At 41.4% G+C, this 26,806-nt stretch overlaps 1 protein-coding gene across 5 annotated transcripts in view; it reads right to left on the bottom strand.

Annotated features, from left to right (window-relative positions):
* LOC137632328 (alpha-1,6-mannosyl-glycoprotein 2-beta-N-acetylglucosaminyltransferase-like) overlaps positions 1–26,806 on the bottom strand; it is a 115,878-nt gene that overhangs the window by 57,514 nt on the left and 31,558 nt on the right. For all 5 annotated transcript variants that reach the window (XM_068364255.1, XM_068364254.1, XM_068364258.1 and 2 more), the window contains 4 exons: positions 19,796–19,939; positions 17,819–17,916; positions 11,983–12,084; positions 4,541–4,739 (listed from right to left, as the gene is read on the bottom strand). In XM_068364255.1, the coding sequence (XP_068220356.1) occupies positions 4,541–4,739; positions 11,983–12,084; positions 17,819–17,916; positions 19,796–19,939 (543 nt within the window). The remainder of the gene's footprint in view (positions 1–4,540; positions 4,740–11,982; positions 12,085–17,818; positions 17,917–19,795; positions 19,940–26,806) is intronic.

The following is a 26,806-nucleotide window of genomic DNA, read 5'->3' as shown; positions in this document are numbered from 1 at the left end:
CTGTACTCACCACGAAAGAAGTTCAAGAAAAACTTGAATGACGATGGCGATGAATTTGCTGCACAGTAGAAATGATGATGATGAAGCTGATGATGTGTTCTACTGTGCAGTCAATGATAGTATTTTACGTCTCTTCAGACGGAGGTGTCTTTTCCTGGGACACCTCTTCAACTTCTTCAATTTCTTCCGAAGGCGTACTAGCAGGAGGAACTGGCTCTTTTTTGCGAGGCTGAAAAAACATTGTGATCGGAAGTTGTTGCCGCTGTTTCTTTTTTCGATCCAAGAGCATCCTGTAGGGAGTCGTGATGTCATCGACCTTGTTGCAGAATTGCATCGAGCGAACCATATCCTCGTCCCACTCTTGCAACATTTCTTTCGCCTCCTTCATATGGTTGCAGAACTTGGCGAGCCGTTCTAATGTTAAGCCCGTTTCTTCTACATTTTCTTGGGTCTCTTCCTGGGTACCCTCACTCTCTTCCTCACTTGCCGATTTCGTCAGGTCTTCGAGGTCTGCGTCAGTTAGGGGCTGGGAATGGCAGTCCAACAACTCGTCGACGTCTTCAGTCGTCATGTCGCCAAACCCGTCACCCCCATTTATGGCAGCCAACTGCACAGATTTCCGTATTGCAGAGTGTTGGATTTCCGACGGAGTAAATCCCTTGTCGTCGTAAACAATATCGGGCCACAGCTTCTTCCAGCTCGCATTTACGGTTGCAGGTTTCATCTCTTGAAGTGCCTTTTGAATATTCTGCAGGCACGTGGCTATGGTGTACTGCCGCCAGTACGCCTTCAAGTTGAAGTCTTCATCCTCGTCATCTTGGGCAGCATCCACACACGCAACGAGGTCCGCCAAGGTATTCTTCGTGTAGAGGGCCTTGAACGCCCTGATAACCCCCTGGTCCATTGGTTGAATTAATGACGTGGTGTTGGGTGGCAGGAACTCAACCTGAACGCCCTCACGCGACAGGTCAGTTGCGTGTCCACCAGCGTTATCCATAAGGAGAAGGATCTTGAATGGCAAGCCCTTCTCTAAGAGATATTCATGGACTTGCGGGATGAAACACTGGTGGAACCAGTTGGAGGTCAGCATCTTCGTAATCCATGCTTTTTGATTATGCATCCAGTACACGGGAAGGAGATTCTTATTTTTGTTTTTCAAAGCGCGAGGATTTTTCGACTTATAAATAAGCCCCGGCTTTAACAAAAATCCAGCAGCATTGCCACACATCACGAGGGTAACGCGATCCTTGAATGCCTTAAAGCCAGAGGCTTTGGCTTCCTCTTTGAACAGGAAAGTTCGCGACGGCATTCTCTTCCAAAACAAGCCGGTTTCATCCATATTAAACACTTGTTCCGGCTTGTATCCACCTTCAGCGATAATGTTCTTGAAAGTCTGGTTCACGTAAGTTTCAGCAGCGGCAGTGTCAGCGGAAGCAGACTCCCCATGCAGGGAAACGCTTTTCAGGGCGAAGCGTTTCTGAAACTTCGCGAACCATCCTTTGCTGGCGGAAAAACGTTGTTTCTGACGCTGGGAATCAGTGGAGGTCCCTGGTTGAGGATCATCTACATCATCATCTTCTTCAGCATGGTCGCCATCGTCGTCATGAGGTTCCTTTGCCGCAAAATTCTCATACAAGCTCAAAGCCTTTGTTCGGATGGTGTTCGTATCCAACGCTATGTTCTTCTTCCGACAGTCGGCAATCCACACAGCTAAAGCACCTTCCATGCGTACGATCGTTTTATTACGCGTTGTAACGACTCGCTTCGCTGATCTGCTAAAGGTGATTGCAGCAGTCTTTCTAATGTTCGCCTCGTCCTTCTTGATGTAGCGAACGGTGGATTCGTTGATGCCAAAATGGCGGCCGGCGGCCGCGTAACTTCTACCATCTTTTAACATGTCGAGAAGCGTAACCTTCTCAGCTATCGTCATCATTCTTCGGTGGCGTTTAGGCTCACTACCAGCCTTACTAGAAGCAGAACGCTTGGGAGCCATTGTAACAGAAAGTTCAACAAAAAGTTCAACTTAAAACAGTCGCACACAGCACAGATTAAACTTCACAAAGTTAAGAACGTCTACTCAGCAATACGCGGAAAGAGAAAGTGAACGATGCAGCCCCGCGAGAACTGTGATGCTGCGGGTAGAAGATGCGGGCAAAACACCAATCACAGGCTAGATAACAAAACTTGAGTTTTGATTCGTCATCTATCAGCGCTTGAACCAATCACAACCCGTCTTACAGTACATGGTGCGTTGGTTACTCATAGAAGATGCCCCGCGCATACTGAACGTACGTAGATTAAGTACAATACCGTAATAATAATAAATAATGATAATAATACTGTACAGTAATAATAATAATAATAATGATTAATAATAATAACAATAATAATTTTATTAACAACAACAACAATAATAATAATAATAACAATAATAATAAAAATTTACGTACGTACGCTATTTTACGCCTCTCTCTCTCTCTCTCTCTCTCTCTCTCTCTCTCTCTTTCTCTCTCTCTCTCTCGTACGCTTACAGTACTTATTCGAAATGTGAGTTTTGCAACAAAGAATATTATTGGATGCAGTACTGTACTACGTACGTATACATACAAAAGATTCATGGAAAAGAAGCACATCCATTACAGTACACACCATTCTAATATGGTATGACTGCATCTGATTTGCGTTTCATGTTCGATTTAATTTTACTACGTACTGAATTATCGTATGATCACATTCTCTTTTCGTGTTTTATTTCTTTCTGTGCTGAATTATATATCATATGTAATGCAATGAACAATCAGTAAGAGCAGATATTACTAATTACAGTATTAATGGAATTACAGGTAACAAAATATCGTATTTGGTTATCTTCAGATTTCGCGGTATTTTCGAATTTTCCGGAAAATCCGCGATATGTATATATATATGGGTTATGGGAAAACCCCGCGAAGTGGTGAATCCGCGATTGTCGAACCGCGAAGTAGCGAGGGTTCACTGTAGATATTTAAAAAGTATTTTCCATGTGCAAAAATGCAAACTTATGAGCAGGAAAGCTAATTCAAAATGCAATAAACAATTACTGTATCTCAATTTGGAAGGGAGATAAGAACCTGACGAAACAACTGCAACAGAGAAACAGAATTTGAAACTCTTAAGCGTATTGCTCACCATTAACAGCTAAATTGTTTCATTACTGTACTAGGTATGTATCTTTTGAAAGGAAAGAATATGGGAAAATTCTATAAAACCTGAGCTTCTATATAGAAGCAATATGAACATCATGGGAGGTTCATAAGATATTAAAAACAACAGAAATGATAGAGATAAATCAATCTACAATCGGGTTTTAACAGTCAAATGCAACACAACTAATATAAAAAAAACAGACGCTAATTAGGCAAAAAATAAATTGATCAACATGTATAATCTGACACATCAAAATATTTCTAGTATCATATAAAGATGAGTGAATTATAACCAGCCCCATATTCTACCACTTACTGTAAGTGTTGTTTTATAATGTAATGTGTAGAATATATCAATGAGCAATTCAATTCAAGAAGGAAAATCTACTTGATGATACTGTATATAGGTGTATCTAGAATAAAAGACATCAAATACTTTTAGTTAAAAAACCAATCTAAATCCTTTCAATTTTTTCTCTTTCAGCAATGGGTGTTGACATCTACAACAATTTCTCTACATGAATAAAAACCTGGAGTGAGTAATCTTGGTGTAAATCAAAAGGTTTGCAAAATAGAAGTTTTACCATTTACATTTTGTCAGCACAGAAGAAAAGTTACCAAATTGCTATTCTATTAAGAAAATATTTGATTCTGTAAATCAGAAATTCTAGGCTTAGTGTGTTGAAAAATTCTAATGGAAATTGTTGGAGAGGGAGGAAGAAGTAAAAGTTCAATGGTACAGAATTTATGATTTGAAAATATGGCTCTTTAAATGGGAAAGCTCAATTACTTGGACCATGGGTTGGCAAGTCAGAGTACTGCTCAGACCAGGCCTTCAAATTTAATGATCTGCTGCTTTTGTGCTGCTGACTATGGTCTGGAGAGGCAAAGGTACCACTAGTCTATTCTTACAATACTTTTCAATCAAATATACTATAATTCAATTCATTTAAATAATCAATATAGTAATGACCAATTAAACATCAATGGTCCCAGTTTCTTGGTGTGATTGTATGAATTCTTTCATGCCTACAAAATTATGAATAATTCTGATGAAAAACTTAATCACTACTAAATACCAAACCTAACTATTAAAAAATAGTATTTTCTAATTTATATGACTCCCTTACTAGTTGCTCACCTTTTGAGATGATCTCTCATGATCTCTAATAATATAATATGGGTCCTAAGTAGTTAGCAGCTAAGATGTCCTTTGAAGCTGATATATTTTCCATAGCTAACATTCCTTTGTGAGAAACATATAACAAAAGAAGTGTTACAGTACACACCATGCCTGATAGATATAAAAGCAAGCTAGCAAACTGATAAAATGCACAGATTAAAGATAAAATTACCTTGCTCGCATCAGTTTGGAAGTTATAATTTTTCAAATAATTTCCAAGAGTGATAAGAGAGCATTTAGGGCATGCCCGAGGAATAGCTGCAGTTAACAGACGTAACATGTGAAGGAAGTCTTCCGCTACATAATGATCCTCCTCAAGGAAAAGGACAAGGCCTGTATGGTTTCTCAGAATCCAAATATCATCAAATATCCTGAAAATCATGAGTGTTGTTATCCTATGTCATAAGCAAGAGACAAGATTTTAGCTTCTTGGAGAGCAAAATTTTCCATGAGCAACAGAATTTATGCCTTCCAAGATACTGTATATGGTGATAGAAATCATGCAGCAGAAAATTTGAAAGAACTGCAAACAAAACTGTAAGTTTGCCAAAGATATGCAACAAGATTACCAATACTAAGGTTTAGTGTTACGGAAAGTATTATTCAGCATGCTGTCTCTCTTTGATATTAGGAAAATAGTAAATCAGATAAGTCCTCATCAAAGAATCTACTGAAAAGAATAACAGAGCATATCATTAATACAAATTACTAAAATTCTCTAGCTATACAGTATACTTAGAAACAAACAGCATCCTTAACTATTATCCAAAGCAACTTATAAATGTACCTGTTAATATCAAGAGTAATGAAAAGGAACAGTTAAAAGTATATGCCTGCAGCTACTAGGAAGGTGCAAAGCTAGATACATGTACTGTACTGTTTACATTACTTTATAAAACTCTCTTCTAGTAAGAATATCATCCAAGACCTATTTGGATGATTGTTAATTTAACAAGAAACTTCACATCATCCAATTAAGTCAGTGAAATGCATAAGCTAAAGAAATGTTAGTGTATCAATTATAACTAATATGCAACTAACTCAAGCTGAAACTTGGCATAAATATAGAAATGTGTCCTGAACAATAACAGTATCAAAAGTTTCATGGCATACCATAATGGCATTAGCACCCATATTGATATTTCTTTAAATATTACACACTGAGGAGTTTCATGAGGAGTTTAAGAGTAAAGGGAAAAAATGTGTATGTGAACGTACTAAAATCTTAAGGTAGAATTGATAAAAGCAATGTAGAGAATTTAGAGAACGTATATTATTGAAGACAAACGTTGGGCGATAAAAATGTTTATGACGGAAGTTACGTGTATTAAAATAAGTAGGGTGGAGTGTGACTAGTTGTGGTATGAAAGTGGGTCTGACTTATTGATGTTAATTCGTATGTACATTTTTATTCCAATTATCATCCGTCAACTGCTGATTTTCTCTTCAATGTTTTTACAGGCACTGCGGGAAAATTGCCCTGATTTACTTGATGCTGAGCTTCAGAAAATTTATGAAATATCATCAATTTTAAAGTATCCATCCTATTTCATGGACAAAAGTGGGTTAAATGTATAGAAAACTCTTTATGGATTTGTTTCCAACAAAAATTTTAATGTGGATAAATTTGTTTTAACTTTTTTCAGTTTGTACCTCTACCAGAAATATTGAAACGATTTGGAATTGATGTCATTTTCAAAATCAACACACTGAAGAATATATTAATCAAAAATTCCCCAAAGCAGATCAACGGTTGCATTTATAAAATTTTTTGCAGTCGGTGTAGCAAAAGATTTATTGGATAAAGTGGAAAAGCCCTAAAAAACAAGATTAAAACAATATAAATATAATGTCCGAACGGGTAACATTCCCAGCAGCCTCTTTCAGCATAAGAATGATTGCAACCACACTATCAATTGCAAAGCTGCTAAGGAACTTACATTTTGTAAAGATATTGTTGAGAGAAATATAATTGAAATATGCTTGATTCCAAAAATTTTGAAGAACTGCATAAAACCAGCTAGGTATGTACAAACTGGATGAATTTGTGGTTAATAACATTTTTAAACAATTAACGGACGCATTTATATTAAATGTTCCCTACTAGGGAACAGATATGCTTATGAAAAGTTTCCAGCAAAGCCTTTGTAGGAGACTAAGACTTCCAATCGGGGGAAAGGAAAAAATGCCTATAAGGAGGCAGAACGTAAATGCCGTATGTCTGGCTACAGACTGGTTTCAGTAAGGGATATAAATATACAACTTAAAATAACAGAGTTCTAATTGGAAGATGTATATAGCCCTTATTGGCAGCAAGATCGCTTGCACGCATATATGTACTTGTCCATTTGCGTTAGCGCATGCGTATTCTCAGCCTCCAGGAAACGTTTGCAACGAATCTGGTTGCGGGAATAATGTATGTGCGACGAATCGCAACATTATTGCCGAAAGAGTTTTGATCGTTGACTAACTGTAATACAGTTATAGAGGCGATCATTTCCCGTTTGGTTTACCTCTCCTCTTTATGTGAGGGGCTAGCCCGTGTTCATTACACCGAAACGGATGTCTGTTTACCTGTGGGCGGGGTTTGAAACGTTCGTAAGGTAATGAAAAGATGCCCACGCTGTTGCTATCATTCTTTAACGTCTGCTAACAATGTTCCTTCGGGACTAATTGTTAGAAACAATAACCCTGTAAGGATAGAATAAAAAGTCTCGAAAGATTATCGTGTAAAACGGCAAGTCGTTATACCCAGGGTGTAATGACGGGGGAGGTTGCCTCCATCAAACGGTAGAACTGAGTTTAAGACAATAACCTTGAGGTTTTGTCTTGGCTAAGAGCGCATGCTCCAGGTAGGCTTACGGCCTTCATGAAGTTTTAACACCCACTGAAGTTTTGTAAAAACTCCTCAGGCACAAGTCTCCCGAAAAAGGGTGAAGTCTCATATGTGGGGATTTGCTTCAAGAAGGCCAGACATAATTGCCATCGACCGCTTACTTAAAGGGGTTGCCATCGAACGCTTTCTCGATAGTGAGAAAACTACTGTCTAAATCAGGCAAGGCCTGCCAGGGGAAATGAACTGCAATGTAAAGAATTTTCATTCCCCGCTCATTTCCATCTGCTAACCAAACCACTCGAAGTGGGAAGGTGGAGGAAAGATGACGGTGGTTCGTCCGAAAACGAAAGGATCAGTGCTGGCGAAACCAGACTAGCTGATATAGTAATCAGCTGGGAGTGTAGAGTGACGTATCAAGTCACACCTTTGGAAGACCCATCCCGTTGGGGGGGGGTAGACCATAAGAGTTTTCAGAAAACTCTGGATTGCGGAAACAGAGAGATTTGGATGAGGACCTAGGGGTTCAGAATCTATTTGTGAATTCCTTTCTCACGACCTTAAGGGATGTTGTACCGAGAACCCGAAGGAACTCTGTCGCTGATTCCTGATGGAATTTCCAGGAATTGTGAAACATGACCAGGACCAAAAGGAACTGTGTCATAGTTATCTATAGAGATTCGTAAACCCTTAGGCAGCAGGCATCCCTCTGTCATCAGAGTAAAACTCTTGATGACGATGGGCGCGCGAACAATTCATGGGACGAGAATTCAAAAACTGTCATGATCACAAGAACCTAAAGGTTCAGCGTGAACTGTGTTGTGAGACCCAGAAGGATCATAAGAGTTGTTCGCGCACTTCAACCGATTGCGTGTACCTCATTGTTCGTGCGCGCCAAGTTGGTCGTGCGTGCGAGCCAATATGGTCGTGCACGCGCGCCAATACAGTTGTGCGCTCCAATCCGATCGTGTGCGCACGCCAATATGGTCGTGCGCCCCTATCCGATCATGTGCGCTGCTCTTGCGCTGAACTGTTGGTAAGCGGAAGGGAGCTCGTGCTCATGCCCTTCCCGATAGCGCGCAACTTTTTCGCGCTCGTAGAGCGCATGAGGTTATTCGTGCACCTGGCGCGCATAAGGTTGCTCGCGCGCATGGCGCGCAGTGTGTTGTTCAAGCGCATGGCGCGCAGTGTGTTGTTCGCGCGCATGGCACGCCACAGGATGTTCGCGCGCATGGTGAGCAACAGGATGTTCGCACATATGGCGCACCAAAGGATGAACCCGCGCGCCATGATCGCCATTTTGCTTGCGCGCGCTAAGACGGTCGTTCACGCTGATTCGGTCGTGCGTGCCAATTTGGCCGTGCGCGCCAACTTGGTCGTGCGTGCGAGGGCTCTCAGGTTGATGAGAGAACTCACTGCTACGCTCACCCGAAGGTTCACGATAGCTTGTGTTGTGTGAGCGCGAACGATCAACACAACAAGAGTTTGAAAACACTGTCATAAAAAGAATGACTCAGGTCACGAGAACCCGAAAGTTTAGCGTGAACTGCGTTGTGTGAACCCGAAGGGTCAGCACAACGAGAAACCGAAGTTCCCCTGTCACTAAACACCGAAGTGTCGGAGTGACTAAAGTTAATTGTGAAATATTAATTTGTACTTATTTCTGATGTTAGGGGTTATAATTTCCTCTTTAAACAACAAAACTTTAAAAATGAAAGCATATGTATAGTTATGAACATGTGGATGCATTGAGCGAATTCTCTTTATTTTTATAGGAAAAACTGGGTTATGAGCTTGCTTGTGGAATGGATTAAACTTGTATACCAACATACCACTATGTATGTATGTATATATACAAGGATGCTTTTTGATACAAAAGTTTATATATATAAAAAATTTGTGATAAGAAACGCGATGTGGAAATTTTTTTTGCCTCATAAAACAGTACAAAAAAATTTTCATAATATGAAACAAGATTCGCCTAGTGCCGAGAATAGTTTCTAAAATTGCACACCGCCAAACTGTAATCTCGCCACCTTCGTCCTGCTCTCCCATTGGTTATCTCCCTACCTTGATGCTAGTTACTGCATTAAGACCCTGCTCTTTTATTTTATATCAGTAAGTATATTCTTAAGTTGAAAAACACAATGAACAGTACTGTACTGTATTGTGTGTATGTATGTACGCACAATGCTACTAAGCATATCAAAACATTAGCGGTTAATTTTTCTTTCATTTTGGTAAATAACAGATCATAGCATATTTTTCCCTTTAAATGTCATGAATATCTACTTACATTTAACTTTATATCAATAAAACATTTAAAAAAATAAACACATTGAATAGAACTGTATTGTATGTTTGAATGCACAATGGTACAACGCTTATCAAAACACATAAACGATATATTTTTTTTCCAGTAAATAAATAACAGATTGTAAAATTTTTTTCCTTTTAATGTCATGATTATTTATATACAATTAATTCTCCTTCAATAAGTACATTTTTAAATTAAAAAACACAATAAACAGTGCTGTATTGTATGTACGTACGTACAATGCTACTTCGCGTATCAAAACATTAGCAATTTATTTTTTGTTCATTTCAGTAAATAAATAACAGTTAAGAAAACTATTTACAGGACAATTAAAATGGATTTTGAGCAAAGCGAAAAATCTATTTTTGGGTGAGATAGCCATGTCGTCCTGATGGTAGGTTCCTTAAGGTAGCTTTCTAATGGATATTTTGCTACAGTGATACTCCAAGAGAATTAACCATAGGAGCCATTATCAAGGTACCTGGTGGACCCCCTCCCTGTACTACTACGGCCCATTATTCCTTTGAATGTACCATTTAAGCTGAGTACACTCCCACATTTCTCTCGGTGTTGTTACTGTTTTCTGGAATATTATCATGCAATCTCCAGCACCTTCAGCCTCTGGAAAGTTGAGTATTTAATCTTTCCTGTGTATAATTTACAGCTCCCTTCTCGCAGTTAAATTAACATAATTTAGATGTGTTAAGTGGAGCACTGCCATCCAGAGGCAGCCCTTTTGAGATTGCTGTCGCACGTCATAAATGCAATTATTTAGTTAGTAGTGCAACGTTCCCGGTATTTAGTTATAAAGAACTTTTCTAGCTAGTTAGGCAAAATTATACTAGTGAAGATTGCATATACATATATAATATTTCCTCTTTAAAAAAATAACGTTTCTTTCGTATACGATAGGACCTCGGTGGTATCACTTGTAGCCGCGTTCCCCACTCAAGTTAGGCTAGCCTAACCCGTTTAGTATACGTTAGTAATGTTAATCCCACTATTTAACCTCTAGTATCGTTTCTATTAATTCGGTCGGGGATATACATATCCCTAGAATTATTGGTATACTGTACAGTAATTCGGTATGCTTCTCTTTTAGAGAAAAGAGGATAAACCCTTCTTCCCCCCTGAGCGCCGTCATTCCAATCTTCCGTCATCGCCAACGAGTAGTTAACTCCGGCTTGACTTGAATAGTTTTTTACAGTCGATCTTCTTTGCCGCCAAACATCCAGGCTTTGAAGTATGACAGTAACTCAGGGTGTATTGTCTTGCAGCCGACAATGTCATCGACAGGGAAATCGTGATTCCTCTGCCGCCCATGACGTTGTCGGCAAAGGAAGCTATGTTTCCTTAGTTTACAACCGAAAGTAGGCGGCATACTTGCCGCCACCTTTCTCCCTTGTAGACTATAAGACATGTCTTATAACCGACAATGTCGCCAACAGGGGAATTCTTATTCCCCTGCCGCCCACGACGGCGTCGACACAGGAAGCCATGCTTCCTTGATTTACAGCCAAAAGTGGATGGCATACTTGCTGTCGCCTTTCTCCCCTGTAAACTATAAGACCCTTTTCCCTCCCCCCTTCGTCCTTTAGTGTCGGCCTAGTCATCACAAATTTCCTTTGGCCAGTATTCTACAATCATCCTCTAGTATCGTTTCTATTAATTCGGTCGGGGATATATATATACCCTAGAATTATTGGTATAATTCAATACGCTTCTCTTTTAGAGAAAAGAGGATAAACCCTTCTTCCCCCCTTAGCGCCGTCATCGCCAACGAGTAGTTAACTCCGACTTGACTTGGATAGTTTTTTACCGTCGATCTTCTTGGCCGGCGAGCATCCCGGCTTTGAAGTATGACAGTAACTCAGGCTGTATTGTCTTGCAGCCGACAATGTCATCGACAGGGAAATCGTGATTCCTCTGCCGCCCATGACATTGTCGGCAAAGGAAGCTATGCTTCCTTAGTTTACAACCGAGAGTAGGCGGCATACTTTCCGCCGCCTTTCTCCCTTGTAGACTATAAGACATGTCATATAACCGACAATGTCGCCAACAGGGGAATTCTTATTCCCCTGCCGCCCACGACAGCGTCGACACAGGAAGCCATGCTTCCTTAATTTACAGCCAAAAGTGGACGGCATACTTGCTGTCGCCTTTCTCCCCTGTAAACTATAAGACCGTTTTCCCTCCCCCCTTTGTCCTTTAGTGTCGGCCTAGTCATCACAAATTTCCTTTGGCCAGTATTCTACAATCATCCCCCTTGCCGGGTTGACTGAGTTACCGGCCGGGTTCCTACAAGCAGCTCCCCCTTATGTCCTTTATAATAATGGACAATTGGCCATAATGGACCACTTCTTCCTCTTTTAGACTGTTGAAATGAAGATAGTCTGTACATGGTGTTAGTTTTTTTCTGAAAGAAGAAGAAAGAGAGAAAGAAGAATATAATATTCGTACTTACTTATTAGCCTTCCACCACCAGTGGTGTTTTGTTTGAGTAAAACGAGCTTCACGATAGTGCTTGTATAGATCGGGAGTACCCACACAATTGAGTTTTGCTGCCCTGGTAACGATAAAAAAAATAATTACTCATAGATAAGCATGCTAGAAGATGTACAACACAAAAAAAAAATCACTTATGAAAACTACAAAATCTTTCTCAAGACTACAAAACAATTATCATAATTGAGGTCTTACAAATGTAGAACATGGAAGGAGATAAAAATTAAAGAATGTTATTAGAACACAAATATCTTTTTATACACTCCATTTATCTTATACTGTATATGTAAATTTACAGTCCAACAAAGTTCCCCAATTCTTCAGTCTTCTGTCAATAAATAAAGTCCTCCTTTGCATGTATTTATCATTCAATTTTCTTACTTTTCACATAAAATGAGTATGAAACAGTGAGACTCAGGGGACTAGGAGGATGGCATTTACTATGTACTTAATGGGTGTGACTGTGTAAATGGAAAAAAATTGGACTATACAGTATAAAACCTAATTTGAGTCATCTTTGACCTAGTCATAATCACTTGCTTGAGCCACTATTTAGGATGGGGCTGAGATGCATTATTTTCAAGTGTGTGAGTATGCCTAAAAGATACAGCAAAAGTTGGGGACTTTACAAATCAGGAAAAAGGTTTTAAGCAAGATCTGCATTGGAAAAGACAAGAGGTAAGGAAAAGATGGTAAAGGATGTCTTCATATAAAATTGGGAGCAATTTAAAACAGCTTGAAAAAAAACCTCTGATGTGTGTGACTTTCCCAGTGATAGCAGGAATCTTGCTTCCCCATTATAAAGCACAAACATCACCATCAGGCAAACTCTACCTAGAGTGGTTCATATTGATATTATAGTCCTTCTTTAAACCAATTGAGACCCTCCAATAAGAAAGTTTGAGTAAAGTACTGTATAAGGAAACCCTTTTAAAAGCATTGAATGAACATAGTGCATTAAACTCCTTTGAACAAATTTTATTGAGTGTTTGAAGTCCACAAAGCTTGTAAAAATATGAATTCCTTATTCTTGATTATAGACACCTTACATTGATGTAATAATCACAAAAAAATTTTAATTATGGATATAATGGAAATGTTTGGAAGATTGAAAGACGTGCACGTGTTTAGGGGTATGGCTAACGGTATGTCTGATCATTTTTTGGTGGAAGGAAAATTAGTTGTAGCAAAAGAGTGGGGGAATAGAGTAGGTGGATGTAAAAGGGAGGTAGTGAGGGTTGAAGAGCTGATAAAACCGGGGGTAAAAAGTAAATATCAGGAAAGGTTGAAAATGGCATATGACGAGGTGAGAGTAAGAGAAACTGGTAATTTAGAGGAGGAGTGGAAGTTAGTAAAAGAAAATTTTGTTGGGATTGCAAGTGATGTATGTGGGAAGAAGGTTGTTGGAGGCAGCATGAGGAAGGGCAGTGAATGGTGGAATGAAGGAGTGAAGGTAAAAGTGGAAGAGAAAAAGAGGGCTTTTGAAGAATGGCTGCAGAGTAATAGTATAGAGAAGTATGAAAAATATAGAGAGAAAAAGGTGGAAGTAAAGCGCAAGGTACGTGAGGCAAAGAGGGCAGCTGAGCTGAGGTGGGGTCAGGGACTGGGTCAGTCATATGAAGAGAATAAGAAGAAGTTTTGGAAAGAAGTGAAGAGAGTAAGGAAGGCCGGCGCCAGAATTGAAGAGACAGTGAAAGATGGAAATGGAAGGTTGTTAAAAGGAGAGGAGGCAAGGAAAAGGTGGGCGGAATATTTTGAAAGTTTGCTGAATGTTGAGGATAATAGGGAGGCAGATATAATTGCTGTTCCAGGTGTTGAGGTGCCAGTGATGGGAGATGAGAATGAGAGAGAGATTACAATAGAGGAAGTGAGGAGAGCACTAGATGAAACGAGAGTAGGAAAAGCATCTGGTATGGATGGTGTGAAAGCTGAGATGTTGAAGGAAGGGGGTGTGACTGTACTTGAATGGTTGGTGAGATTGTTTAATATGTGTTTTGTGTTGTCAATGGTACCAGTAGATTGGGTTTGTGCATGTATTGTACCACTATATAAGGGTAAGGGAGATGTGCATGAGTGTTGTAATTCAAGAGGTATTAGTTTGTTGAGAGTAGTTGGAAAAGTGTATGGTAGAGTGTTGATTAATAGGATTAAGGATAAAACAGAGAATGCAATCTTGGAAGTACAGGGTGGTTTTAGAAGAGGTAGGGGTTGTATGAATCAGATTTTTACAGTTAGGCAGATATGCGAGAAATATTTAGCAAAAGGTAAGGAGGTGTATGTTGCGTTTATGGATCTGGAGAAAGCATATGATAGAGTTGATAGGGAAGCAATGTGGAATGTGATGAGGTTATATGGAGTTGGTGGAAGGTTGTTGCAAGCAGTGAAAAGTTTCTACAAAGGTAGTAAAGCATGTGTTAGAATAGGAAATGAAGTGAGTGATTGGTTTCCGGTGAGAGTGGGGCTGAGACAGGGATGTGTGATGTCGCCGTGGTTGTTTAACTTGTATGTTGATGGAGTGGTGAGAGAGGTGAATGCTCGAGTGCTTGGACGAGGATTAAAACTGGTAGGAGAGAATGATCATGAATGGGAGGTAAATCAGTTGTTGTTTGCGGATGATACTGTACTGGTAGCAGACACAGAAGAGAAGCTTGACCGACTAGTGACAGAATTTGGAAGGGTGTGTGAGAGAAGGAAGTTGAGAGTTAATGTGGGTAAGAGTAAGGTTATGAGATGTACGAGAAGGGAAGGTGGTGCAAGGTTGAATGTCATGTTGAATGGAGAGTTACTTGAGGAGGTGGATCAGTTTAAGTACTTGGGGTCTATTGTTGCAGCAAATGGTGGAGTGGAAGCAGATGTACGTCAGAGAGTGAATGAAGGTTGCAAAGTGTTGGGGGCAGTTAAGGGAGTAGTAAAAAATAGAGGGTTGGGCATGAATGTAAAGAGAGTTCTATATGAGAAAGTGATTGTACCAACTGTGATGTATGGATCGGAGTTGTGGGGAATGAAAGTGATGGAGAGACAGAAATTGAATGTGTTTGAGATGAAGTGTCTAAGGAGTATGGCTGGTGTATCTCGAGTAGATAGGGTTAGGAACGAAGTGGTCAGGGAGAGAACGGGTGTAAGAAATGAGTTAGCGGCTAGAGTGGATATGAATGTGTTGAGGTGGTTTGGCCATGTTGAGAGAATGGAAAATGGTTGTCTGCTAAAGAAGGTGATGAATGCAAGAGTTGATGGGAGAAGTACAAGAGGAAGGCCAAGGTTTGGGTGGATGGATGGTGTGAAGAAAGCTCTGGGTGATAGGAGGATAGATGTGAGAGAGGCAAGAGAGCGTGCTAGAAATAGGAATGAATGGCGAGCGATTGTGACGCAGTTCCAGTAGGCCCTGCTGCTTCCTCCGGTGCCTTAGATGACCGCGGAGGTAGCAGCAGTAGGGGACTCAGCATTATGAAGCTTCATCTGTGGTGGATAATGTGGGAGGTTGGGCTGTGGCACCCTAGCAGTACCAGCTGAACTCGGTTGAGTCCCTGGTTAGGCTGAAGGAACGTAGAGAGTAGAGGTCCCCTTTTTGTTTTGTTTCATTGTTGGTGTCGGCTACCCCCCAAAATTGGGGGAAGTGCCTTGGTATATGTATATATGTATAATGGAAATGATCCTATCAATAATCTTTTTGTTACACCAATTCAAGAACTAATCCCACTTATCCTGAAAAGAGAATAGAGGCTGATCTTCAGTAGGGCCTTGCAATGGCTGTAGCTGGTTTTCTGTTATCTTCTATATATGTGGAATTGTAATTTCTTGAAGGGTTTATTCTAAATCACTCCTGCTCCAGCCTAAGTAGAACAGCATGTACCATCTTGTTAACAGAGATGCAAAGCTTTTTTAGAAACTCTGATTATGATGAATGTGAAAGTCATAGACATCAACGCTGTCCCTTGGGTGAATTGAAACACTCAGTCTACCTAAACCTGCTGGATCTGGTTGGACTGAGCAGTATGTGAGTAGCTTGCGGTTCAGGCTCATGGCAAATAGGTCTATCAATAAAGTAAGTCACAGATGCAAAACACCTCAGCATCCCTTTGAGTTAAGAAAAGAAGTGAGATGTTCAAATGGAGTTTAGACAGCTACATCACCTAATGACAGCAACCACAGGTCCTAAGGTATCCAAGGATTTCTGAGGGGCCCAGACCAATGTTCTTAATAATGAAGAAAGGAGATAATCTTCCCGAAAATGATGGATAGTAAAATGTCCGATTTCATGAGCTTTCAATCAAATTAGGGCATTCCCCCATAACGGAAAATATGTATGCCTGTCTGATTTTCTTGAAAATCCAAAAAGAATTCGTGTTCTTAGATACCAAAATACAAACAAGAAATTGCGAAAACTAGTGCCTAAGATATCTTCTTCAAATAGTACCACAAAGTTTGCACAGGACAGAAAACTTTTCATCTTGATCACCATCGGCTAACTCCCAGTAAAAACGAGATCAAGAAAGTCTGGGGTTCTGAGTTAACACAACATACTCAGAAGGGATCTATAATGAACAGGAACCTAAAAGAATCCTGGTACAGGATTTGGTATGGAGGACAATAGAGCTAGCTTTTCAATAAAGCTAAAATAAGCAGAAAACTGCATTTAAAGTGAGATCTCTATCCAAAGCTTCCATAAGGAACTTGAACAGCACTTAAAGATGTAAAGAATAAGTTGATACACTCTGAGAGCCTGAGCTTGAGTTTGCAAGGTGGTATGAAACATCTCTTGAGGAACAGCTCAATCAAGAAAGCAAGGTCCATTCCATTTAAGTGAAACTTGTGGCTTAAAGCTGAGTAACAGTTTCTGACTGCATTCACTGAGAGGAGCTTCTTTTGGGTAAAAGTGGAAGACAGCATCTACGATCTGCGAAGAGTTGCTCCAACTAGAGACACCCTTCTCACATCACCAACAACAGCATATGACCTACAGAAGCTGAAGATCTCTAGAGAGTGGGTGATATCTTTGAAAAGTCCTCTCAGTGATTCTACAAGAAAATCCAACAAAACAAGATATTACTTGAAGTGCAGCCAATTAAGAGCCTTGAGGCTCATCCTGAGTTCTTAGATCATCACCAATCCATTGGCCACCCATCAAATTAGAGTGAATAAAGAAAAGGATTACATGTCTAGGTGGTCACAAAAGGGGCCTGGAAGCCTTTTTCAATTGCAGACCATAAGTCTGGGATAAGAGCGTAACATACAATTTTGGTTCAGCAGTATGGAAAAATACCATAAAAGCTAAGCTCTCAGGGTAATGAAGTTTCACTACTTACAATAGCATATCCTAACAAATCTGGCTAGCTAGAATACGAAGTACCTATTATTTGTAAATTCAGCGACTTATCACTTATTAAACCATAAGTGAAAAGGGCTGAACGAACTGATGGTTAATAAATGAAAGAAAAATAATAATTAAAGCCAATCACCTGACGAATGAGAGCTGTTTACAGCAGTGCAGGCTCCAAAAAAAAATGTAATTGGCTTACGCATAACCAAAATTTTTGTGGGGGTAGAGGGGGGATGTACAAAAGAGCTTGTGTTTTTGTCTGGGAAACAAAAAAAACAGCGAATCTGAGAACTTTGTGGATGAGAACTAATCATACTTTGAACACTGTATTTATCGGAGTTGTAAATATGTTGCATATATCCACTAAGAGAGTCAGGCTAATTGTTAAATATATTATAAAAATCATCATAATGCACTGCTGTATTATGAAAACAGTACAGTACACAGGAAAAAATTAGTTTGGCATTCCAATACTCACTCCTCAGGCTTTGTGTCTCTGGGACAGTCCCCCTGTGACTCTCCAGGAAAACTATGAGGATGGGTCTGCAGGGAATGGGGATAAAAAATCTGCATCACCTGAAAACAAACGGTAGACACATTTTACATTAACATTTACAGTATTAGTCTTATGTTACAAATTATATCTACAATGTCATGTAAGGTATAATTACTGTACATGAGACCTGTAATGATACTTTACACCACCATAGTCTGTATATATAAAGTGCAGCAGAATGTAACAGTTTCGATGGTGGTTGAAAATGCATATGTTCAGAACTTAAAAAAAATATATCTAATGTACAGTATTGATTATTTTGGCATTTAGTGATAATAAACACAGAAGTACCAAAAAATATTTCCAATACATGTACTCCATTTTAAACACTTCCTGAATCTTCAACATGTTTGGCCAAGCAAACTGCATTGTTTATAAGTGTTGTTGTGTATGTAGTGGTATGCTAAATGGATTGTATGAATGAATCGAGTCACACCTTTTTTGCAAAATTTTCAATTGACAACATTAGGATATGAAATATCCATTGAGGAAATCATAGTAGCATCCAGCCTAAAAAAGTGGATTCAGTATGCCCAGCATATGGGTTTTGTATTTCCAAGAGCACTTGCTTGGTCAATCACTGTTTAAAGATGTTGGATGAATATATTAATTTTCTTACAACAAGGTAAAGTGATATACAGCTTTTTCAAAAAGCAACCTGCAGTACTCTCATACTGTAATAACCTGCTTACAAAAATATCTTTTACATATATTTTTCAGTACAAATACCTGCACATGTGTTTGATATGAGTTGAAGGTGAGGGTTGCAGGAGGTTCATAAGCTGACAATGAGATTGACTGGGTGTTTAGTAAGCTTAGCTTAGTAAAAATTTCATCTAACTCCCTAAAGAAAGATAAAGCCCTTAAACCATGGGATTCAGCATTTTCATTAATCTTACTGACATTTGGGTTTGCAAAATACAATAGAACCCAAATGATGAGTTAGGCGGTGACTTGTTTTATGAAAGGACTGTACTGGGAAGAACATACGGAACAAAAAATAATTCAATTCCTAAGTAATACGACATATAGATTGAACACAGACTGAGACTTCATACGCAGATGGTTTGGACATGTGATAAGAAAGGGTGAAAAAAAAATGAAAATTAGTTTAATGGGAGTAGCCGATAAAAGGTTAGTACAGTATTGAAGCCCATATAATCCCAAAAAAACAACATAATGCACATATCAAATTGAGGCAGAGGTACACAATGCATGCAAAGGAAAAGTTACCTAGTTTAATGTCTAACTTATTTAATGAAGAATACAATAAACATTTTAATAATAATGATGTTGAAAGTGAAGCTTAAACCTAGGATATAGAAGATTAGGGAAGATGCAATCTGTAAAGGTTTGTGATAGTTAACTATAGTCCATTTCTTTTAGCGATGCAGATTTGCACCGACTCGCAGCGGTGCCCTTTTAGCTCGGAAAAGTTTCCTGATCGCTGATTGGTTGGACAAGATAATTCTAACCAATCAGCGACCAGGAAACTTTTCCGAGCTAAAATGGCACCGTTGCGAGTCGGTGCAAATATGAATCGCTAAAAGAAATGGACTATAGGATAAACAACAGAATATGAGCAACATCAAATAAATAAAGATCTTAGGAAAAATACAATACTAAGCTTCTTAACTGTTATTAAGTGTTTTACAGTGGAAATTTACTTCTAGTGTTGGGGATGTGATAACTTTCAACTTTACAGAACATTCTTTACAATATTTTCTCCTCTTTCAGTACCTTCTCTTCATTCCCTCATATTAATATCACATTCAATCATTCTTCCTCTCAACAGGACCAAACGAATTTACTCACTGCCTTGAAAGCTCTTTTTCCTTAAAAATTAAAATATATATATATTAATACTTCTGCAATATATTACAGCATAAAATTTCTTACCTTACAAAAATCTATCGTAGTAATCAACTGATTGATGTCCTCATCAAAAAAGTCATGAGAAAAAATTAGCAGCACTGAATCAATATCACGTGCTTGTGCGAGGGACACTATAAGATGTCGAAGGTACTCAAGGCGATTGTGCACCTGTCATTAGAATACAAATATAAAAAACTCCTATAATATACATTACTATATAGTAAATAAATATAAAATTTCTTTTATAATCAAACTTATTCTTTGATACATACCATCAATTTACAACTGCATATTCTCTGGTCAGCAGCTACTTTTAGGATTACAGTACTCCAAAAAAAGAACGATCATCTGACCAGGATTTATTTTAATGTCATTACCTATGCTGATTGGACTTAATACAAGGGGGAGACAAGCATGTTTTGTAAAACAATTGTCTACAGTAGTGCCTCACTAGCAGCAGGGACAATACTGCTAAGAGTTATGCCCTTCAGCACTTCCCCAGGGTCAGGAAGACACTGCAAAGGCTACAAAAGTGCTGCGTACCTCCGTAAACACTTAGCTGTAGTAAAATCTCCTTCACCAACTGAGCGCTATCATTATTATTATTATGAATTCCTAAGCTACAACCCTAACTGGAAAAGCAGAATGCTATAGGCCCAAAGGCTCTAACAGGGAAAATAGCCCAGTCAGGAAAGGAAACAAGGAAAAAAATATTTCAAGAACAGTAACAACACTAAAATAAATATCTATACAAACTATAAAAACTTTAACAAAACATGAGGAAGAGAGATGATAGAATAGCGTGCCCGAGTGTACCCTTAAGCAAGAGAACTCTAACCCAAGACAGTGGAAGACCATGGTACAGAGGCTAGAGAACAATGATTTGATTTTGGAGTGTCCTCCTCCTAGAAGAGCTGCTCACCAGAGCTAAAGAGTCTTCTACCTTTACCAAGAAGAAAGGGGCCACTGAACAATTACAGTGCAGTAGTTAACCCCTTGAGAGAAGAAATGTTTGGTATTCAGAGTGTTGTCAAGTGTATGAGGACAGAGGAGAATATGTAAAGAATAGGTCAGACTATTCGGTATGTGTAGACAAAGGGAAAATAAACTGTAACCAGAGAGAAGGATTCAATGTAGTACTGTATGGCCAGTCAAAAGACCCCATAACTCTCTAGCGGTAATAGCAATATTCAAGGCATACTAATTTCCTTAGCTCCCCATTGTCATCAAAAGGCCATTCTAGGTAGGGAATGACAGTAAACAGTCATGTTGCCCACAGGAACAAAGATAATATAGAAAATGGCAGGTTTGCACAAAAACCTGTTAAATATTCACAGTTTATCTATAAAATAACTGCATATCCTTACCTTTTCCTTTAATCTATACCTCAGCAAAAAAATTATAACAGTCAAAATTAGAGAGGCAGCAAGAGTAATTTTACTGCTTCCAGCCAAAATAAATATGCAAAAAAGAAAAGGGATGATGATTTGTCTACATAAAGGACAAATTAAATTATTTGGAGGGAAATGAGGGAGGCTTTCTTTCTTCCGACAGAAGGTGAGAGAGAGAGAGAGAGAGAGAGAGAGAGAGAGAGAGAGAGAGAGAGAGAGAGAGAGAGGAGAGAGAGAGAGAGAGAGAGAGAGAGAGAGAGAGAGAGAGAGAGAGAGAGAGTGTTATCTGATCAATTCATGGCCTCACGGCATAAAAATGTTATTTTCCTTAGTAAAATAAATTTTTGAATATACTTACCCGATGATCATGTAGCTGTCAACTCTGTTGCCCGACAGAAATCTAAGGTCAGGATACCCCAGCGATCGCTATACAGGTGGGGTGTACACAACAGCGCCATCTGTCGAGCAGGTACTCAGGTACTTCTTGTCAACAAGAACTCAATTTTCTCCTCGGTCCACTGGTTCTCTATGGGGAGGAAGGGAGGGTCCTTAAATTCATGATCATCGGGTAAGTATATTCAAAAATTTATTTTACTAAGGAAAATAACATTTTTCAATATTAATCTTACCCGATGATCATGTAGCTGATTCACACCCAGGGGGGTGGGTGGAGACCAGCATACACGTTAACATTAGAAGCTAAGTATCCCGTATTTCATTTTAGCAGTTATTCAAAATAACAAACATAAAATAAATAAGTACCTGGTAAGGAAGTCGACTTGAACCATTACTCTGCCTTTTTAAGTACGTCTTCCTTACTGAGCCTAGCGATCCTCTTAGGATGCTGAGCGACTCCTAGGTGCTGAAGTATGAAGGGCTGCAACCCATACTAAAGGACCTCATCACAACCTCTAATCTAGGCGCTTCTCAAGAAAGAATTTGACCACCCGCCAAATCAACCAGGATGCGGAAGGCTTCTTAGCCTTCCGTACAACCCAAAAAACAACAATAAAAAGCATTTCAAGAGAAAGATTAAAAAAAGGTTATGGGATTATGGGAATGTAGTGGTTGAGCCCTCACCTACTACTGCACTCGCTGCTACGAATGGTCCCAGGGTGTAGCAGTTCTCGTAAAGAGACTGGACATCTTTGAGGTAAAACGATGCGAACACTGACTTGCTTCTCCAATAGGTTGCATCCATAACACTCTGCAGAGAACGGTTCTGTTTGAAGGCCACTGAAGTAGCGACAGCCCTAACTTCATGTGTCCTTACCTTCAGCAAAGCAAGGTCTTCTTCCTTCAGATGAGAATGGGCCTCTCTAATCAAAAGCCTGATGTAATAAGAAACTGCGTTCTTAGACATCGGTAAAGCAGGTTTCTTGATAGAACACCATAAAGCTTCTGATTGTCCTCGTAATGGCTTTGTACGTCTTAAATAGTACTTAAGAGCTCTTACTGGGCAAAGTACTCTCTCTAGTTCGTTCCCCACCAAGTTGGACAGGCTTGGGATCTCGAACGACTTGGGCCAAGGACGAGAAGGAAGCTCGTTTTTAGCTAAAAAACCGAGCTGCAAGGAACATGTAGCCGTTTCAGATGTAAAACCTATGTTCCTGCTGAAGGCGTGGATCTCACTGACTCTTTTAGCTGTTGCTAAGCAAACGAGGAAAAGTCTTTAATGTGAGATCCTTAAAAGAGGCTGATTGAAGCGGTTCGAATCTTGCTGACATCAGGAACCTTAAAACCACGTCTAGGTTCCAGCCTGGTGTGGTCAACCGACGCTCCTTTGAGGTCTCAAAAGACCTAAGGAGGTCCTGTAGATCTTTGTTGGTGGAAAGATCTAAGCCTCTGTGGCGGAAGACCGCTGCCAACATGCTTCTGTAACCCTTGATCGTAGGAGCTGATAGGGATCTTACATTCCTTAGATGTAACAGGAAGTCAGCTATCTGCGTTACAGAGGTACTGGTTGAGGAAACTGCATTCGCCTTGCACCAGCTTCGGAAGACTTCCCATTTTGACTGATAGACTCTGAGAGTGGATGTCCTCCTTGCTCTGGCAATCGCTCTGGCTGCCTCCTTCGAAAAGCCTCTAGCTCTTGAGAGTCTTTCGATAGTCTGAAGGCAGTCAGACGAAGAGCGTGGAGGCTTGGGTGTACCTTCTTTACGTGCGGCTGACGCAGAAGGTCCACTCTTAGAGGAAGAGTCCTGGGAACGTCCACTAGCCATTGCAGTACCTCGGTGAACCATTCTCTCGCGGGCCAGAGGGGAGCAACCAACGTCAACCGTGTCCCTTCGTGAGAGGCGAACTTCTGAAGTACCCTGTTGACAATCTTGAACGGAGGGAACGCATACAGGTCTAGATGGGACCAATCCAGAAGAAAGGCATCCACGTGAACTGCTGCTGGGTCTGGAATCGGAGAACAATACATCGGGAGCCTCTTGGTCATCGAGGTAGTGAATAGATCTATGGTGGGCTGGCCCCACAGGGCCCATAGTCTGCTGCAAACATTCTTGTGAAGGGTCCACTCTGTGGGGATGACTTGACCCTTCCGGCTGAGGCAATCTGCCATGACATTCATATCGCCCTGAATGAACCTCGTTACCAGCGAAATCTTTTGATCTTTTGACCAAATGAGGAAGTCCCTTGCGATCTCGAACAACTTCCTCGAATGAGTCCCTCCTTGCTTGGAGATGTACGCCAAGGCTGTGGTGTTGTCGGAGTTCACCTCCACCACCTTGCTTAGATGGAGGGACTTGAAGTTTATCAAGGCCAGATGAACTGCCAAAAGCTCCTTGCAGTTGATGTGAAGTGTCCTTTGCTCCTGATTCCACGTGCCCGAGCATTCCTGTCCGTCCAGTGTCGCACCCCAGCCCGTGTCCGATGCGTCCGAGAAGAGACGGTGGTCGGGGGTCTGAACAGCCAATGGTAGACCTTCCTTGAGAAGAATGCTGTTCTTCCACCACGTCAGTGTAGACCTCATCTCTTCGGAAATAGGCACTGAGACCGCCTCTAGCGTCATGTCCTTTCTCCAGTGAGCAGCTAGATGATACTGAAGGGGGCGGAGGTGGAGTCTCCCTAACTCGATGAACTGGGCCAGCGATGAAAGTGTCCCTGTTAGACTCATCCACTGCCTGACTGAACATCGGTTCCTTCTCAGCATGCTCTGGATGCATTCTAGGGCTTGACTGATCCTTGGGGCCGACGGAAAAGCCCGAAAAGCTCGACTCTGAATCTCCATACCCAGGTAGACAATGGTTTGGGATGGGACGAGTTGGGACTTCTCTATATTGACCAGGAGGCCCAATTCCTTGGTCAGATCCATAGTCCATCTGAGATTCTCCAGACAGCGACGACTTGACGGAGCTCTTAAAAGCCAGTCGTCCAAATAGAGGGAGGCTCTGATGTCTGCCAAGTGAAGGAATTTGGCAATATTCCTCATCAGTTTGGTAAACACAAGAGATGCCGTGCTTAGGCCAAAGCACAGGGCTTGGAACTGGTACACGACCTTTCCAAAGACGAACCTTAGGAAAGGTTGGGAGTCTGGATGGACGGGGACATAAAAGTACGCGTCTTTCAGGTCTAACGAGATCATCCAGTCTTCCTTCCTGACCGCTGCTAGGACCGACTTCGTCGTCTCCATCGTGAACGTCTGCTTGGTGACAAAAGCATTGAGAGCACTGACGTCCAGCACCGGTCTCCAACCTCCTGTCTTCTTCGCTACCAGGAAGAGACGGTTGTAGAAGCCCGGGGATTGATGGTCCCGGACTATGACTACCGCTCCCTTTTGTAGCAAGAGCGACACCTCTTGTTGCAACGCTAGCCTCTTGTCCTTCTCCTTGTAGTTGGGCGAGAGGTTGAAGGGAGACGTTGCTAGAGGGGGACTGCGGCAGAACGGAATTCTGTACCCCTCCCTTAGCAACTTCACAGACTGAGCGTCTGCACCTCTGCTCTCCCAAGCTTGCCAGAAGTTCTTGAGCCTGGCTCCCACTGCTGTCTGGAGAGGTAGGCAGTCAGATTCTGCCTTTTGAGGACTTGGAACCCTTCTTCGATTGGAGAGAGGAGCAAACAACAACTCCGACTTCTGGCAAGGAGTGATCCCAGACGACAAGAAGGAGCAAAGATGTTCTCTCTTCTTAAGCACTCCCGACACGTACGAAGCCGCAAGTTCACCAGACCCATCCCGAATGGCTTTGTCCATGCTAGACATGATAAGCATGGCAGAGTCCTTATCCGAAGGGGAAGTCTTTCTGCTTAACGCTCCCAAACACCAATCGAGGAAGTTGAAGATCTCAAAAGCACGAAAGACTCCCTTCAACAGATGATCCATGTCAGAAAAGGACCAGCAAATCTTAGATCGTCTCATAGCCAGCCTGCGGGGAGAGTCAACCAGACTTGAGAAGTCGCCCTGGGCAGAGGCAGGAACTCCCAAGCCGGGTTCCTCTCCCGTGGCATACCAGACGCTAGATTTGGAAGCAAGCTTGGAAGGCGGAAAGATGAAAGCAGTCTTTCCCAGTTGCTTCTTGGACTGCAACCACTCTCCCATAACCCTCAAAGCTCTCTTGGATGAGCGTGCGAGGACAAGTTTGGTGAAGGCAGGAGCTGCTGACTGCATGCCCAGAGCAAACTCGGAGGGAGGAGAGCGAGGGGTTGCAGACACAAACTGTTCCGGATACAAGTCCCTGAACAAGGCAAGGACTTTCCGAAAGTCTAAGGAGGGAGGCGTAGACTTGGGTCCTTCTAAGTCGGAGTGCGGATCGTCCAAATGTGCAGCTTCGTCATCAGATACTCCATCATCCGAAAGCTGAGTAGGAAGTGGCAAAGGTGGAGCAGAAAGCTGAACGGCTGAATCCGGCAGCACGGGTGCATGCGTAGCTGCTGCGGATCCAACATCATGCCGCTGCTGGTCAGTCTGCGAGCTGGCAACAACAAAAGCAGAGTGCTGGTGCGTGGGAGGGACTGCCGTGGGTTGCGGAGCATGCCGTATGGGATGCGGAGCATGCCGCATGGGTAGCGGAGCATGCCGCATTGTGTCAAAACACGGCAGCTCGACAGCACCTTCCCACTGCTGATGCGGTAGCTCACGCATGTCAACGGAGGGTGCAGCATGAACATGCGTCTGGCAGGGTGGACTGCGCATCGGTGGTGGAGCTCTCACAGGTGGAGTGTGGGAGCAGGCAGCCGCAGTATCTGCTGAGCGCACAACCGTGGCAGGTTGTAGGTTAACTGGTGCCGTCTCAACCTTCTCAGCACGATACTCCTGCATAAAGGAAGCAAGCTGAGACTGCATAGTCTGCAGCATGGACCACTTAGGATCTACCGTGGTTGGTGCGGCAACAGACGGAGTAGTTGCCTGCTGCGGAACCACTCTACCTCTCTTGGGAGGTGTGCAGTCTTCGGAAGACTGCGGCGAGTCCGAACTGACCCAGTGGCTACACCTGGGCCGTTGGACTCGCTCGGAAGGGACCTTACGCTTGAGCGGTCGTGAGACCTTGGTCCAACGTTTCTTCCTCGAAACTTCTTCCACAGACGAGGAATGATAGGGCTCATTCGTCTGTTTGTGGATGGGACGATCTCTGACAGATACGTCCGCAACCACTGAGGGTACATCCGTACACTGATCAAGGCCTGCCGAACCCTTTGGTCCTTC

Source organism: Palaemon carinicauda, chromosome 41 (genome assembly GCF_036898095.1).
Source record: "Palaemon carinicauda isolate YSFRI2023 chromosome 41, ASM3689809v2, whole genome shotgun sequence".
In the NCBI taxonomy this organism is placed as follows: Eukaryota; Metazoa; Arthropoda; class Malacostraca; order Decapoda; family Palaemonidae; genus Palaemon; species Palaemon carinicauda.
The sequence above is the reverse complement of the archived record's forward strand: the minus strand, read 5'-3'. Positions and strand labels throughout refer to the sequence as shown.